We start from the raw sequence: 17,218 nt of genomic DNA on the forward strand, positions 1-17,218 counted from the left end.
TTCAAGCAATATTTTCTCTCTTTACCTGTTTGCCACCAAATAGCACCAATCGCACATGGGACCCACTCATTTCCCAACCTCCTGGTGATTTATGTAACTTTACTGTAGAGTGCATTTGCAGAATTGTTGCACGTGCAGGACTGCTGGTCTGTGTGCCCATGTGCAGTGTTTTACTGCAAATTGCTGGCATGTGCGCAGCTCTAAAATTCACGTGCACTATGATATAGAGATACAGCACTGAAACAGGCCGTGTGCTATTCTGACGTGCCTTTCAGAACGACAGCCAACAGTGATTTTGGAAGACAACCACTGATGGTTGGCATGAATGCTGCTGCTCTTTAGTGTATTTGTAATAGCCATGTAGCACTGAGGTTTTTAGTCTTATCTCAGCACAAATGTTTCTACATAGTCCATTCGGTAAACGCCCTTTTTGTGTAGTTATTAATTTGGTTTCCATCTGCTTGCTGGTTTGCATAACTGACAGTGAAGTTTCAGTTCTGAATTTACTAGAAATAGTCTATAATAACTCTCAAATGGCTAACTTGATTTTTTTTTTTGTTTTCAAAAAATTATATTCAAAATCTTAGATTCTGAAATGTTCAATATTTTCAATCTTTAATATTGTTTATCATCTGACTTCTATTTGAATTGTGTACATGCAGTCCTGTTCTGAATGTAGTTAATATCTTGCAAGAATGGAAAACGAATCCATTATTACAAAAAGTGATGCATTTATAGAAGTCATGAGATCCATGTCATAATTAACCTTAGTGCATTTCATTATAATCAATGATTGAAGTCCGATTCAAAGCCGTTTCATTCAGTGATTCATCAGTATAAGCAAAAAAAGTGGTTAACAAATGAACAATGAAGACTAATTAGTCATTGTACTTATTTTTTATTTCCTATAGGCTCCATTAAAGGATAGAATTATCTTCTCTGGCAACCTCTACCAGTACATGGAAGTAAACAGGAAGTGGAAGAACAGATATTTTGTTGTTCATGATGACTACAATGTGGCGTTTTATGATGGCAAAGTGGTATGATATTTATTTCTTTATAGGAGCACTCAAGAACCATAGTGTATTTCAATTAATACAATGAGGAAGATTTCATAACGTAATTTTCTCCTTTTAAAAAATAATCTGACTGCACCCAGTGCAAATCCAAATTAATGTGTCAAATGCTGATGATTTACATATTTTCAAAACTGTGGTTGGAGTCCATTTATGAGGGTGAAAATTGATTCAGCTTTTATACTCTATCATACTCGAGTCAATCTGTGTGTTGAATATAGGCAATTAAGACATCAAGATTAGTTGTTTGGGTAAGTAGTGTAGACAGGAGCATAAAATTACAAAGAGCCATTGATAGATTATTTGAGTGGGCAAAACCTTGGCAGATTTCAATGCAGGTAAGTGTGAACTCGTCCACTTTGGACCAAAAAGGTAGATCCAAATATATTTTTAAATGGTGAAAAGCCAGGAACATTGGAGGTCCAAAGAGATTTAGAGGTCCATGCACACTGTGTTAAAATGTAGTATAGTACATAAAATAATCTTAAAGACTAATCAAATGTTAGCCTTTATAAATATTAGGCTAGAATATAAAGGGAGGAAGTTTTGCTGCAGCTAAACAAAGTCTTGGGTAGACCACATCTAGAGTACGGAGGACTGCACTTTTAGAATATATTGGCCTTGGAAGGAGTGCAGCACCGATTCACTCAAATCTTCCCAGGGCTCAAAGGGTTAATTATGAGGAGAGATTACATAAACTAGGCTTGTATCCCCTGGGATGCAAGAGATTAAGGGATGATTTGATTGAGATTTTTAGAATTTTGAAAAGAACTAATAGGGTGGATAGAGAGAAACACCTTTTCTGCTCGTGGGGAGTCCAGGACAAGGGGACATGAGCTTAACATCAGAGCGAGGCCATTCAGGGGCCTCTTCACACACAGGCTAGTAGAAGTGTAGAACTTTCTCCCACAAAAAGCAGCAACAATTTTAAATCTGAGTTTTGCTAGCTAAGCATATAAAAGGAGCCAAGGTGGGTGGATGGAGTTTGGATATAGATCTGCCATGATCTCATTGAATGATGGAACAGGCTTGAGGGGCTGAATACGAACATACATAATAACATACGAATTAGGAGCAGGAGTAGGCCACTCGGCTCTCCGAGCCTGCTCCGCCATTCAAAAAAATTCATGGCTGAACTGATTACTCCACATTTCCACCTACCCCCGATAACCTTCCACCAACCACCCCCCCACCCCGCCCCCAGCTAATGAAGAATCTATCTACCTCTGCCTTAAAATTATTCAAAGACTCTGCTTCCACTGCCTTTTGAGGAAGAGAATTCCAAAGACTCATGACCCTCAGAGAAAAAAATTCTCCTCATCTGTCTTAAATGGGTGACTCCTCATTTTTAAACAGTGACCCCTAGTTCTCAACTCTCCCCATCCACCCTATCAAGAACCTTCAGGATCTTGTATGTTTCAATCAAGTTGCCTCTTACTCTTCTAAATTCCAGCAGATACAAGCCGAGCCTGTCTATCTTTCCTCGTAACACAACCCACCCATTCAAGGTATTAGTCTAGTAAACCTCCTCTGTACTGCCTCCAATGCATTTACATCCTTCCTTAAATAAGGAGACCAGTACTGTACACAGTACTCCAGATGTGGTCTCACCAATGTCCTGTATAGCTGAAGCATAACCTCCCTACTTTTGTATACAATTCCCCTCGCGATAAACAATAACATTCTATTAGCTTTCCTAATTACATGCTGTACCTGCATACTAACCTTTTGTGATTTATGCACTAGGACATCCAGATCCCTCTATACCTCAGAGCTCTGCAATCTCTCACCATTTAGATAATGTTCTTTTTTATTCTTCCTGCCAAAGTGGACAATTTCCCACTTTCCCACATTATACTCCATTTGCCAGGTCTTTGCCCACTCACTTAACTTAACTATATCCCTTTGTAGCCCCCTAATTTCCTCTTCACAAGTTACTTTCCTACCTATCTTTGTGTCATCAGCAAATTTAGCAACCATACCTTTGATCCCTTCATCCAAGTCATTTATATAAATTGTAAAAAGCAGAGGCCCCAGCACAGATCCCTGTGGCACACCACTTATTATATCTTGCCAACCAAAAAAATGACCCATTTATGCCTACTGTTTCCTGTTAGCTAGACAATCTTCTATCCATGCCAATTTTTTACCCCCTACACCATGAACTTTTATTTTCTGCAATAACCTTTGATGTGGCATCTATCAAATGCCTTTTGGAAATCCAAGTACAATACATCCACCAATTCTCCTTTATCCACAGCACATGTAACTCCCTCAAAGAACTCCAATAAATTGGTTAAACATGATTTCCCTTTCACAAAACCAGGTGGACTCTGCCTGATTGCCTTGAATTTTTCTAAATGCCCTGCTATACCGTCTTTTAATAATATCTGTCTTAGGCAAAATGTTAGAAGCTGTTAAGCTAACTGGCCTGTAGTTTCCTGCTTTCTGTCTGCCTCCCTTTTTGAATAAAGGAGGTAAATTCACTATTTTCCAATCTAACGGAACCTTCCCCGAATCTAAGGAATTTTGGAAAATTAAAACTAATGCCTCAACTATCTCGTTAGCCAGTTCTTTTAAGACCCTAGGATGAAGTCCATCAGGACCCAGGGACTTGTTAGTCTGCAGCTCCTACTGTCTGCAGTAGGTACTGACCTTTTCCCTGGTGATTGTAATTTTCTTGAGTTCCTCCCTCCCTTCCATTTCCTGACTTACAGCTAATACTGGGATGTTACTTGTATCCTCAATAGTGAAGACCGATGCAAAATATCTGTTCAGTTCATCTGGCATCTCCCTATTATCCATTATTAATTCCCCAGACTCGCTTTCTATAGGACCAACGCTCACTTTGTTAACTCTTTTCTTTTTAAAATATATACAGAAACTCTTACTATCCGTCTTTTATAATATATATAGCTAGCTTTCTCTCGTACTCTAATTTTACCTTCCTTATCAATCTTTTAGTCATTTTTTGCTGTTTTTTATATTCTGTCCAACTTTCTGACCTGCCTCCCATCTTTGTGCAATTATAGGCTTTTTCTTTAAGTTTGATTACTATCTTTAAATGTTTTAGTTAACCATGGATGGCAGGTCCCACCCTTGGAATTTTTCTTTCTCGTTGAAATGTATCTATTCTGTATATTCTGAATATCCCCTTAATTGTCTGCCACTGCATCTCTGCTGACCTATTCCTTTTCCTGGTTTCCCAGTTCACTTTAGCTGCCTCTGCTTTCATGCCCTCATAATTGCCCTTACTTAAGTTTAAAATACTAATGTTGGGCCCACTCTTCTGTCTCTCAAACTGAATGTAAAATTCAGTCATATGATCACTGCTACCTAGGGGTGCCTTAACAATGAGGTCATTAATTAATCCAATATCGTTGCACAATACCAGGTCTAGTGTAGCCTGCTCTCTGGCTCCAGGACGTAGTGTTCCAAGAAATTATCCCGAAAACATTCTATATACACCCCATCTAGGCTACCTCTGCCTATCTGATTTTTAATGTCTATTTGTAGGTTAAAATCCTCATAATTATCGCTGTACGTTTCTGACAAGCTGCCATTATTCCTTTATACCCTGTCCAGCAATGTGGTTAATGTTAAGTGGCCTGTAAACCACTCCCACAAGTGACTTCTTGCCTTTGATTTATCATTTCTACCCAAACTGCTTCAACATCCTGGTCTCCTGAACTTAGTTCATTCCTCTCTATTGTGCTGATACCATCATTAATTAACAGAGCTACCCCTCCACCTTTTCCTAGCTTCCTGTCCTTTTCTAAATGCCATACACCCTTCAGTAATCAGGTCCCAATCTGTCGTCCTGCAGCCATATCTCTGTAATGTTTCAGATCATATTTATTTCTATTTATGCTCTCAGTTCATCTGTTTTGTTTTGAATGCTACATGCATTCAGATACAGAGCCTTTAGTTTTGTCTTTTTATTATTTATGTAACCTCTAGCCTTATCTGTTGGTTTACTCTTGCATTTGAATGTTCTGTCCCTTCCTGTCACAGTCTGTTTATCATTTTCCCATAGTAATACCTTTCTCTCTTGCCTTGTCTCTACTCCTTGATTTACAATATCTTCCCAAATTTGATCCCTTGCCCCCACTATTCAATTTAAAACCCTCCCTACTTCCCTAGTTATGCAGCTCACCAGAACACTGGCCCCAGCATGGTACAGCCACCATTTTCCTCAGTACTGATGCCAGTGTCCCACGAACCAGAACCCACGTCTACCACACCAGTCTTTGAGCCATGCACTAATTTCTCTAATCTTATGTGGCTCAGGTAATAATCCAGTGATTATTACCTTTGAGGTTCTGCTTCTTAATTTGGTGCCGAGTTCCTCATACTGACTATGCAGAACCTCTTTCTTTGTCCTACTATGTCGTTAGTACCTACATGGACCATGATGACTGGATCCTGCCCCTCCCACTGCAAGTTCCTCTCCAGCCCTGAGCAGATTTCCTGAACCCTGGCACCAGGCAGGCAACACAGCTGTCTGGACACTCGCTCTTTGTTGCAGAGAACAATGTCAAACCGCTATCTATACTGTCCCCTACTACCACTGTTTTTTTCCCCCTCTACTTGAATGGCTTCCTGTACCATGGTGCCATGGTCAGGTTGCTCATCCACCCTGCAGCCCCCACTCTCATCCAAACAAGCTGAAAGAACCTCAGACCTGTTGGACGATTGCAAAGGCTGAGGCTCCTGCACTCCTAGCCTCTGAGTCCCTTTACCTGCCTCAGCTGCAGCCACACCTTCCTGTCCCTGACCACTGACCAAATCAGAAGACTCTATCCTAAGGGGTGTGACCGCCTCCTGATACAAAATGTCCAGGTAACTTTCCCCCTCCCTGATGTGTCGCAGTGTCTGCAGCTTGGACTCCAGTTCAATGACTCTGAGCTGAAGCTTTTTGAGCCGCAATCACTTACTGCAGATGTGTTTGCCCTGGGATCACACTGGCATCCAGGAGCTCCCACATGCTGCAGCCATGACACCTCACCTGTCCTGCCATCCTTAATGTGTTTTAATTGACTTAATTATTTTATTCAATTATTTTCCTTTTTTTAATATATTTTATTAAGCTTACCACTAGTTCTTTTACTATTTTAAATGTTAGGATTAAAATGGACCTCAATCACTTACCTGATACTCACCAAACAGGTAGCTTCTTCCCAAACCAATCACCTACCTGCTTGCCTGTGATGTTTGATTAAAATTAAAAGCTTACCTGTATAATCACTCCGGCAGCTCTCTGTTTCCCTGCTCTCTCTGTTGATTGTGAAGTCACTCTGATGTCACTTTTTGATATTTTTTTCCCCTGCTGCTCCCGCCGTGCTTCTCCCCCCTCCCTAACCACCCTTCCCCCCCCCCCCCCTTCCCCCTCCTCTTATGTTCCTTATGTCTTTTTTTAAAAAAAAAAGGTAGCATCACATTTGGATATTTTGAGATGTCCATTGTTCAGTTCTGTAGCTAGCACATAAGAGAGGTTTATTAAGTATGAGGCAATTGCTTCATTAGAAATACACAAACTGTATTGCTCATTTTATTGTTTCATACTAGGAGTTTACTTTGGTTATTCTGAAGGTCACAGGAGCCCATTAAATATATCTGTCTGGAAAATAAGACACACCAATTCTTTGTGTCAGTATGTTTTGGGAGTGTCTATACTTCTGAAAAGAACCATAGTAAATGTAATGATTTCAGGTGACTAAATACCTTGGATAAATAGTTAAACCCCACCCTTGGCAAACTAGTTTTTTTTTTAGCTTCATGTACTGATAAATACCCATCACATGAGACAGCCTAAGCCAGAGTTTGAAAGGTTCAATAGCAATGGAACAAACAGATGACCTGAAGAATAACCAGTCATCTTTCACATCACAGGTTAAGAGCAGTCAAAATCTCACTGATGTACATAAAAATGTGTGGACAACCAACAGACCTCCAGCTTATCATGTGCGCTGTTTGAAGCATTGTATCCAGCTGCATTGATTGACAAAAGTAGAAGCTGCAGAAAAAAATTGAGTCCTTTCTACTTGGCAAAATGGGTTCGAGGGGCTGATTGGTCTACTCCTGTTCCTGACAGTGCAAGATAACCAAACATAAATTTGAGAACATTAAACAATGCAATCTGGATTATTTAACACAAACAAACCATGTCACAAGTGGCGTTTTGATGGCTTAAACATCTCTGGACCCATAAATTCAATCTGGATTCTCCTCTGCTATGCGACACCTTAACCTTAACTTCAATGTAATTTCCTTAGCTGCATGGTGGGATTTGAACTTGTGTCTCTGAATTACTGGTTCACTAACATGACCACTATGCTACCGGGCCCCCAATATGATGTTGTACACCAGGTGTTGAAAATTGTGCAGCTTCCATCTCCCCCTGCACCCTCTCTCCCCACCACCACCCCCCCCGCCCCCCAGCTGTTTTCTGTTGGTAATCCCTTTGTCAGAACATAGTTCTATACCTGGGGTGTTGGCTTAAGTTTTTCTTCTCTCAAACTTATAATGTATTTTAAGATATATCCTGTTTTCATTCAAATGCATTCATTTCTGAGTTCCTGAATCTTTTATCCTTTTCTTTCCTATCTTGCCTGTCTTACTGCTTTTTCCTTAGTTGGATTTTACATGCTTTTCACTGTCTCACCTATTTATTTAAACATTCTTTTCATTGCCTTAGCCAAGATATTTCCCACCCAAATCATTCCTGGTATTCTGTTGAGCAGCCTGCAGTTCTTTGAGCCTGTCTACTCAAGTCACAGGGAGGAAGTAGATATTGTCTTCCTCTTTCCACCCTGTCCCCCGCTCTCGCTGTCCGAAAGGACTTCATTATCTTTTTTTTAAACTTCTGAGGATGGGACTTGCAGACAAAACCTTAATTTATCGCTTCTCTATGCAGAGACTGATGAACCTGCTATGTATTTCCAACATGATTTGTTTGTCAGATTTCCAGTGCATTTTTTTAAAATTGGTGCTTAATTCAGCTTGTTGAGGAGTCTCAAAGGCTAGACAGCGTTTGAAATAGTCTACTTTTCTCTGCCCCCACCACCACGTCTAGGGCATAATCAAAGTATGTAGATTTTATATTTTCCATAATAATTATCTTCACCTTGCTTTGCTTACTTAATTAATGGATGTTCACGGATGAGACTTCCCAATTTGAATTTTGCAGCTTTATCCACCAAGGAGACCAGAACTAAGTGATAAATAACAATCCACAATTGTTGGGCTATTCTATCTAATTGATATGACAACTTTTTAAAATTATTTTTCCAAGAAATTCATTGCTGCCGCATTCATGATTGAAATTCTTACAATAATCTCCAGTGTTTCATGGATCTATGTGCAAGAATGGGAAAAGGGGAAAATCAATCCTTTGATCAAATAAAGTTGGAACTAAGTGCTACTTGTCACTGTTTTGCTATTGTTATGACCAAGGCGGGAGGAGTGCACTGTTAATTCAGTCCCGCTTCTCCACAGGTCACAACATACCAATAAATGTTCCCACTTACTGAAACAGTCAATCAGAGACTCTATTTGTCCCCTGAATAAAGCACACCAACCAGGTTTCTTTAATAAACAGCAAAATTATCTGTTTATTATAAAACAAAGTCTTAACCAATAATGAACTAAATATATGCCTGAATCGAAATATTAAAGCCCTGTATTATCCTAGCCCTCATACACATGCACATGCATCCAAAAAACAGTTAACTGGAAAAAAGGGATTTTTGTTTACAGCTGTTTCAAAGGAATTTTTTAAAAAAAACTTAGACTGCAATGATCTGGAAGGAAGTTCTTTGGTTTGGCGAAGTGTCCCAAAGTCGAATAGTTGGCTGCCACTGAATTTCTCCAGGTGAGGTTGATGAACAGTCTATTTGGGTAGGCTTTCAAAGAAATTCAACTGTAGAAGGCTTCACATAGGTCTTCCATCAGGTGTGTAGCAACAGGTATCCGTTCTCTCTCACATTCGATGCAGAAGTCCTTTTTTGGAAGATGCAAGGTTTCTGCAAGCATTCAGGGTGTCTTCAAAATTCAGGAAGCAACAGTACCACTTCGTACAAGCTTTTGCTTTTCCAGAGCAAGGATTCTTTAAATAGCTTTCTGGTTTTTCTTCTGAACTCCCCACAGATCCAAAAAAATCGATGAAGTTCAGCTATCTCCAGATATTTTAATGTCCATGAAATCCTTTTTTAGTTTAGCAAAAATATAGATTCCCGAGTTTTAACAAAACTCTCGTAACGCTAATTATAGTCTTAGAAATACTTGTAGCAGGTTCAGCTTTTTAACAGAGAAATAACTTGTTTCATTTTAAAAAGCAGTTTTCTTGCAAAAATGAATATGATCATTACCATCAGAACTGCTCTTCAGTGTGTTACCAATGATTAGGCAACAACTCACATAATAAAACCAAAATTTCTTCAGTTGCTGAAATACAGTATGAAACAGATCCAACTGTTTAACTAGAAAAACCGTGTCAAGAAATAAAACTTATTTCCATTCTTCTCTCTAGTCGCCGCCCACCCCCCCCCCCACCCCCCAGAAACAAAATCTGCTACTCGAGCATCTCGTAGGACATCCTTTTTTTCATGTATACCAGATGCATAAATGGCAATCATCTTTCTTTAGAAAATTATGGCTGCAGTTGGGTGGATTCTAAGTACTCTGAATCTGCTGGGACTGATTTTTGTTAGCATTTTTGAATAAGTTAGTATAAATGGAGAGAAGTATATAAAGGGTTAACATCCATTCAGGGAAAAACTGTGCCTGGGTTGGATTGGAACCCAGGTATCTGATGAAAAGAGAATGTTCTAATTATATACAACTCATTCCCTTTGCTGCTTCTCTGAAATCCTGGTATTATCCACATGCTTGGTTCTGGTTGGACAGTTTTTGAGAGCTCAGCATCCCACAGATTTTTCAGTGCCTGACCAGTTCAGTTGCCAAGAAGACCACAGGTAAATAGAATCATGTTGCAGGTTACCCATGGTGCTTCTCTTTGGTCACTGCATGCCTTTTAACTTGTTTTTTTTAACTTGACAGTACTTTTTTAAAAAAGCAAATTAGATGCCAACAGATTGGAGGGGATGTGTAACAAATTAACATAGCTACTAGATGAGATGTACCATTGGTGTCTTGTATAATATAATGGCATGTTGACATGTAATATTTGCCCAAAGTACGCAGGAAGCGGTTTCCTCACACTTTTAAGTTTGCAGTTTTTGTTCACATGCTCAGTGTGCTATCAGCTTTGTAGGGAGTAGTTAGATGATAGATTTTATATCCATTGATCATGAATAGTTGGAATATTTAGTCCAAAATATACAGTTGGTGTCCAGCCTTTTACCTCCCACTTAACTTGAGGAGATTGTAGGATTTTGGAAATGTTTATTGAAGCAGGAGAAGGGAACTTTGTGGATTGTGTATAGAGAATAATCGTGGTTTACCACCAGCAGAGACATAATGGGACTTTTCATGTTCATTCCTTCTCTTCATAGTACAGATAATGATCTGAAGCTATTAACGTTCTTGTAGCATTTTCTCACTGCATGTCTAACAGATATCATCCCATCCTTCATGTAACTCTCCTCTTCAACACATCCTTTAGCACGTCCTATTGCACCATTCTTGAGTTCCTTTCCTCTGGCAATTCTCACTGATCTTACTCAGTGCTCTGAGGCTGAGGGTTTCCACTTGCAGTATTGCTTTGTTCTATTATAGTAGCAACATGCAGAAATTCAACATTGTATGCGTACGTTGAACTCTACATTGCAGGAAACCCTTCCTGTCAGACTAACATGATTCATGCCTCTGTTGTCTGCCAATTAAGTTTGAATTCATATCATGAGAGTCCAGTGAAGGATGTGCAAAAAAAGATCAAAAGCTAAATATCTCACTGAAAGAGAAGCCTATATTTCCACCAACTATTCCTTGTTGGACTTGGCTGAGAATTGGTCTGTGCTGTGTGACAGAACTATTCCAACCTCTCCTGTGGCTCCCAGTTAGATGGGTCCTCCATTCTTTGAGATCGCAAATTATGCCAAAAACTACAGAAGCACCATGACCTAAAATGGGTGGATGTCTGTCCTTTTTCTCTTTGAAATTGCATGGGTGTATATAGTGGAGCTTCAGGAGTTTCATTTCGAGTTTAAATTGATCTTCCCGCAAACTTGCACATAAGTTACTGATATCAACAGAGCTGGGTGACTAATTTAGGATGTATCCACCAGTGAGGCAATAATGCTAATAACAGACCCTTACAGGCCCACAAAATTCAGACTGGACAAACTAGCGAATTAAACATTAATGTGAAAAGAACCAAGTTGCCTGGACTTTAATAGTTGGATTGGTGGTGTTTCACGACAGCTTCACAGGGCTAAGCAGAGAAGCTAAAAGAGACCTCTTTGTTATCTCTTGCCCCACCCCCACCTCACTTGCTTATAACCTGTGACATTTCTAATATTTGTCAGTTCCGAAGAAGGGTCACTGACCCGAAACGTTAACTCTGCTTCTCTTTCCACAGATGCTGCCAGACCTGCTGAGTGGTTCCAGCATTTCATGTTTTTATTTCAGATTTCCAGCATCCGCAGTATTTTGCTTTTGTATTACTAAAAGAGAAGGTGATGATTCTTCCTTTTATGCCCCCTCAGAGTCAACATTGCTTTGTAAATATTAGGAGTAGTGTCAATTCTTTAAACCTGTATTTAAATTAGAAAGCGGTTAAAGCGATAACTGACTAGACTACTGACATATTGTAAATCAAATTTTTCCTTGCAGGTCTTTGACAGACGAGGCAACCCAAAGGGAGTTATTAATTGTGCAGGCTACAAGGTGTTGAAGTCAATGGATAAGTATCTGGAACTGATTAACAACAGTATGCCAGGTAAACACTGCCACATTTATGCAAATTATGGGAAGGGAGTGGAGGAGTTAACAATTAAGATCCAGGAGAAGATGTTGAAAGTTGGAAGAAATGAGCTTAGCATGGACAATCAATTAGCTGCATATCCTGAGTTAAATATTGGTCAAATCATGAAATCTCCTGAGGTTGGGGGTAGAAATTAAAAAGGTGACCTTTACTTAATATAGAAGACATCTTCTGAACTTCCTCAATTCCTGTTTCTTCCATCAAGATATTTATTAAACTGACTTTCTATTCTAATAATTGTGTATCTCAAAATAAATAAATAAGCACCATAGATTATTGAGTTTAACTTGTTGAGAAAAATGCAGGATACATACTTGGTTGAGGATGGAATCTTGCAGGATACATGAGGAAGAACATTAAATACACCGGGGATCATAATCATTCCTGCTGCTGGAGCTGGGAAAGAGCTATTGGGTCAAAGGTAAATAGTGGGGACAAATGAATACTTTGGCGTTTCCCTTGATTGCATTTTAGCCCAGGGAGTCATTATGCAGAATTTTCCCTCATCATGAAACCTGATGGGGCTGAAGTGTACGTGGTCTCTGGCAGGTTCAGTTTGGCTGAGTAAAGTCACCTCTTGCTCTTAGCTTTTCTTCTGCATGCAATTGGACAGCTTAATGCATCTACCCAAGTTCAATTTAGAAATAGATATGATTAAATGTGTGAGACATTAAAGTTAAAATATTGAAGGCTTTCAGGTCAGAGTTGTTTTGTGATATAGTTTCAACCGCTTATTTTTAAGTTATGATCTAAAAGTTGTCCACATAATCGAATGAACTGATTTTGATCGCCTGAAGGGGATGTGTTTGTTTTTCTGTTTTTTGCCGTAATTAGGGAGATTACATGGCTGTGGAGTTTGGTGTGGGAGGGCAGTGATGGGAGGAGAGACCATCAAAGCATGGAGCAGACTTGATAGGCCAGCTGGCCATCAATTTTGGATAAATGACAATCCTACTTTTTCAAAGTAATAGCAATCAGTGACATGCTTGCTGTTTTGTCAACTTTTTCAAGTGATTCATTTAAAGGCTTGTTGACATTTCTTGACTAAGATATATGTCAATATTGAACTGTAAATACAGAAATGTAAAGCAGAGAACATTATCAAAATTGACTCATCATAAGTTTGCCTTATTTCCCATTGTTAGAATATTAATGAGCCTGATTAATTCAAGCAAGCACTGCATGCAAATCGGAAATTATGAATGCTTGACTTGTATTAATCTGGTAACGGGGTTGGCGGGGGGGAGGCGGTGTGTATCGTTATCTGTCTCCAGTTTATACTTCTATTGATGGGTGAATATTGCGTTATGACCAAACACTGAGGTTCCTGCTTCACGGGAAGGTGTTGGCCAGCAGGTGGCAGGCAGTTCTGGCAAGATATGCAGTCAGGTCATAGGCCCTCCCCCTCGACCTCCCCCGCCCCCTTCCCCCTTCATCCTCCTCCTCCTCTTCCCCTGCGTCGCCTCCCCAGTGCACCCATTCAGTATTTCTTACCATATAATTGTTATATACAAAATTATTATTGAAGTGCCATTAAGAGAATCCAAGCCTTTTTTTCTCCACCTCTTCATTTTTCTGTTTAAGGTAAGCAGTCTTTATCCTCTCTCATTATCCACTGCTTTTCATTGTTTTGGAATTCTTGCACTAATCATAGTGGGCCTGACCATTTAGCACCATGAGACTTAGCCTTTCCATGAGAACAAGTAATTGTGCCCGAGGTAGCAGTAGATAATGCAAATAGCTTTTTATTACTATTGTTAAGTGCTTACTCAAATTATAATCCTCCGTTCTTGGGGAAGACAGTGCAAACAAAAGTAATATTGTACATACTAGCCTGCAATTTCTAATTATAGTGCCAAACTTTTATTTAAAATATTTAGTTATTTATAATAGCTGGCCTAGTGCCAATATAAAATGTTGCCAAACCAATTACTCCTTAATGTTCATATTTGCTTTTTGATGACATCATACAGTCCATGCTTTATTGCTGGGTGAATTATACCAAAATAGTTACATTTTTAAATTATTTTTGCTAACTATGTCATAGATTCAAAAAATGCAAAGACTTAAAGGAGACACACAGCGTAATTCATGTCAAAGTGACCTTTCTTTCATTCTGTTTGTTTACCAATGCTGCTTTCTGTTTATGACCACTCGACCACAGATCAACGTTTTCTGCATCTGGTTGTTCTCTGTCTCCTGATTTATCTAGATTTATATGTTAATTCCTCCCTTAACTATGCACATCTATGGAAATTTGAACTTCTCTTACTACTTCATGTTGAAGTAATTGGGCACACTTAACCTTGAAGTTTTCTTGAACACTGTAGTAGGCTTGAGAGCTGTTTCCCAACTTGCAGTCAACCGAAGGCCTCAATCTGACCACTTTTCTCCCGAGAGAAACTGCTTAATTTTCTAGCTTCCTGCCCTCGGTCCTGGAGTTGCTCCATTAATATATTTTTTTGAAGGAAAAAGAAATCACTGCTGTTTAAAAGCTTCATGATCTTTTAGTGCCAGGATAACTGCTTCTCGCACCATTCAGTAGTGTCTAAGCTTACAATAGAATTGAAAGCTTGAGGCTGCAAATCTGAGGTTAGCACCTGGGTATGGCTAAGGACCGCAGTGACGGCTTCTATCATTTGTCTCACGGAAAAATGCCATTTTGTTGTCTGCAGAGCAAGAGGCTTTTTGTATGACTCAGATTAGAGAATCATCTTGTCTAGTTACTTAATTTGTTTGGTAAGAATGCTTTGGTTAACTCTATCCCTGGGCAATATATTTTGTGAATAGGTAGCAGGGTATCCTTCCTTGTGTTGCACTTTATGTGGTTATGATCCAATAAGCGAGTTGATTGCTCACTCTACTCTAAGGCTACCACATGTTTTTCTTGACCCTATTAGCAAGGGAACATCACAGTCATTGCATGCTTTCAAAAGATTGTCCTCTGCCATTTCCACCACCACCAGCATGATGCCACCACCAAACACATCTTCCCCCTCCCCTTCCCTGTCAGCATTCTGAAGATAAAGTTCCCTCCTGGACATCCTGGTCCACCCCTCAGTCACCACCAACACCCCATCCCTTTTTTACAGCACCTTCCCATGCAATCGCAGGAGTTGTAATACCTCTCTTTTATCTCCTCACCATCCAAGGCCCTAAACACTCCTTCCAGGTGAAGCAGCGATTTATGTGTACTTCTTTCAATTTTGTATAATGTATTCGCTGCTCACAATGTGGTTGCCTGTAACTGGGGAGACGAAACACAGATTGGGTGACCACTTTGCGGAACACCTCCGCTCAGTCTGCCAGCATGACCCCGAGCTTCCGGTTGCTTGCCATTTTAATTCACCACCTTGCTCTCAAGCCCACATTTATCCTTGGCCTGCTGCAGTGTTCCAGTGAAGCTCATGCAAGATCGAGGAACAGCACCTCGTCTTTAATTAGGCCTTCTGGACTCAACATTGAGTTCAGTCATTTCAAAGCATGACTGCCATTTTTTTATTATATTATTTATTTTGTGACCACTTGCCTGTCTTAAACTTGTTATCATGCTTTTGCTTTCGGATAGAGCTGTTCATTATTCTGCCAGTAATGCTCTCTCTCGACTAATACTTTGTCTTGTACTACAGCTATTAGTACTCCCTTAGCCTTTTATTCTGTGACATCTGTCATTCAATCTCTCCTGCCCTCTGCCCAATTACATACCTTCCCTTTTGTTCTTCATGCGCCCCCCCCCCACCCCCTTGACTTTCACAAAAACTATTACATTTCTAACCTTTGCCAGTTCTGATGAAAGGTCACAGACTGCAAACGTTAACTCTGTTTTTCTCTCTGCAGATGCTGTCAGACCTCCTGAGTATTTCCAGCACTTTCTGTTTTTATTTCAAAAGTACCATTGCCGTGTACGTTTGTTGAGGATTGTTTTGGCATATCTTTGAAAAAGAAATTTTTAAAAATCAAAAAGTAGGGTCAAGGTCCATAATGCAGGATACCAAAGTTGAAAAGAGTCAAAACAGAAGACTGTAACATCAAGTTTGTTTTTTAAAAGCCTGGAGATTGTCAAAGGAAGGACAGATTGAGGGAAGTAGGGAGACTGGTTGGCACATTCTTTCCCAAGTTTTCAAACCAAGTCTTGGTTCTTTAGTATGTAGAGAAGGAAGGAGATAGAAGAATTTGTTTCTGGAATTTTCAAGGAAAAAGTGAGAGCAATGGAGAAGAAGAGAATGGGGGCGGTGCAGTGGTTAGCACCGCAGCCTCACAGCTCCAGCGACCCGGGTTCAATTCTGGGGACTGCCTGTGCGGAGTTTGCAAGTTCTCCCTGTGACTGCGTGGGTTTTCGCTGGGTGCTCCGGTGTCCTCCCACAGCCAAAGACTTGCAGGTTGATGGGTAAATTGGCCATTATAAATTGCCCCTGGTATAGGTAGGTGGTAGGGGAATTGAGGGAAGGTGGGGATGTGGCAGGAATATGGGATTCCTGGGTGGTTGGTCGGCACAGACTCGGTGGGCCGAAGGGCCTGTTTCAGTGCTGTATCTCTTAAAAAATAGAAAAGAGGGCGGAAGTAACTATATGGATGAAATAGAGAGTGATGAGAAACTCATGATTCCTACGCTCAGAATCAAATATTAAAAAATCTTGCTTTTTTGCCAACTTGATATAATTATTGAGTAAAGTATGTTTGTACATTAGATTATCTACCACTATATGATCATATTCTTTGGAATTTAACTCATCCTCTTTTAACTAAGCTTTTTTCCTCCTATCTGTCTTCTCAAACCTGGAATGCTTGGATTGTTTGTCTTACTGTATACACTTAAGCTCCTGTTAGCTCCTTTGTCAAAGAACTGAGGTGAAGATTACTGCTGGGAATGTTGTTTGGTTTGCAAGAATGAAAAGTCTTACATAGGTGTGGTGGTGTCCAGCAATTAAAATAGGCGGTTAACATTTTTGCTCCTTTGATAGTGACCATGAAGTTTCAGGTTTACTGCATTTTTTAGTTGACAGCTGTCACGTCTAAATGGTTTAGTAATTTTTCAATCTGTCCAAAATATGATTTTAACTTCAAACCATTGATGTCTGATATTTGTTTCCTCTTGTGGCTGATGCTTTGAACATTTGCTGATCTCTTACAACAGCATTTACACAAGGCAAATGTGCCCAAATAGGAGTATAACCTAAGAATGAAACAGGCAAAGGCC

At 39.8% G+C, this 17,218-nt stretch overlaps 1 protein-coding gene across 1 annotated transcript in view; it reads left to right on the top strand.

Annotated features, from left to right (window-relative positions):
* The window catches only part of niban2b (niban apoptosis regulator 2b), a 237,193-nt gene that overhangs the window by 133,748 nt on the left and 86,227 nt on the right, over positions 1-17,218 (top strand). The window contains exons 3-4 of the mRNA XM_068012649.1: positions 912-1,040; positions 11,871-11,976. Of these exons, the coding sequence (XP_067868750.1) occupies positions 912-1,040; positions 11,871-11,976 (235 nt within the window). The remainder of the gene's footprint in view (positions 1-911; positions 1,041-11,870; positions 11,977-17,218) is intronic.

This window comes from Heterodontus francisci, chromosome 32 (assembly GCF_036365525.1).
Source record: "Heterodontus francisci isolate sHetFra1 chromosome 32, sHetFra1.hap1, whole genome shotgun sequence".
Classification (NCBI taxonomy): domain Eukaryota; kingdom Metazoa; phylum Chordata; class Chondrichthyes; order Heterodontiformes; family Heterodontidae; genus Heterodontus; species Heterodontus francisci.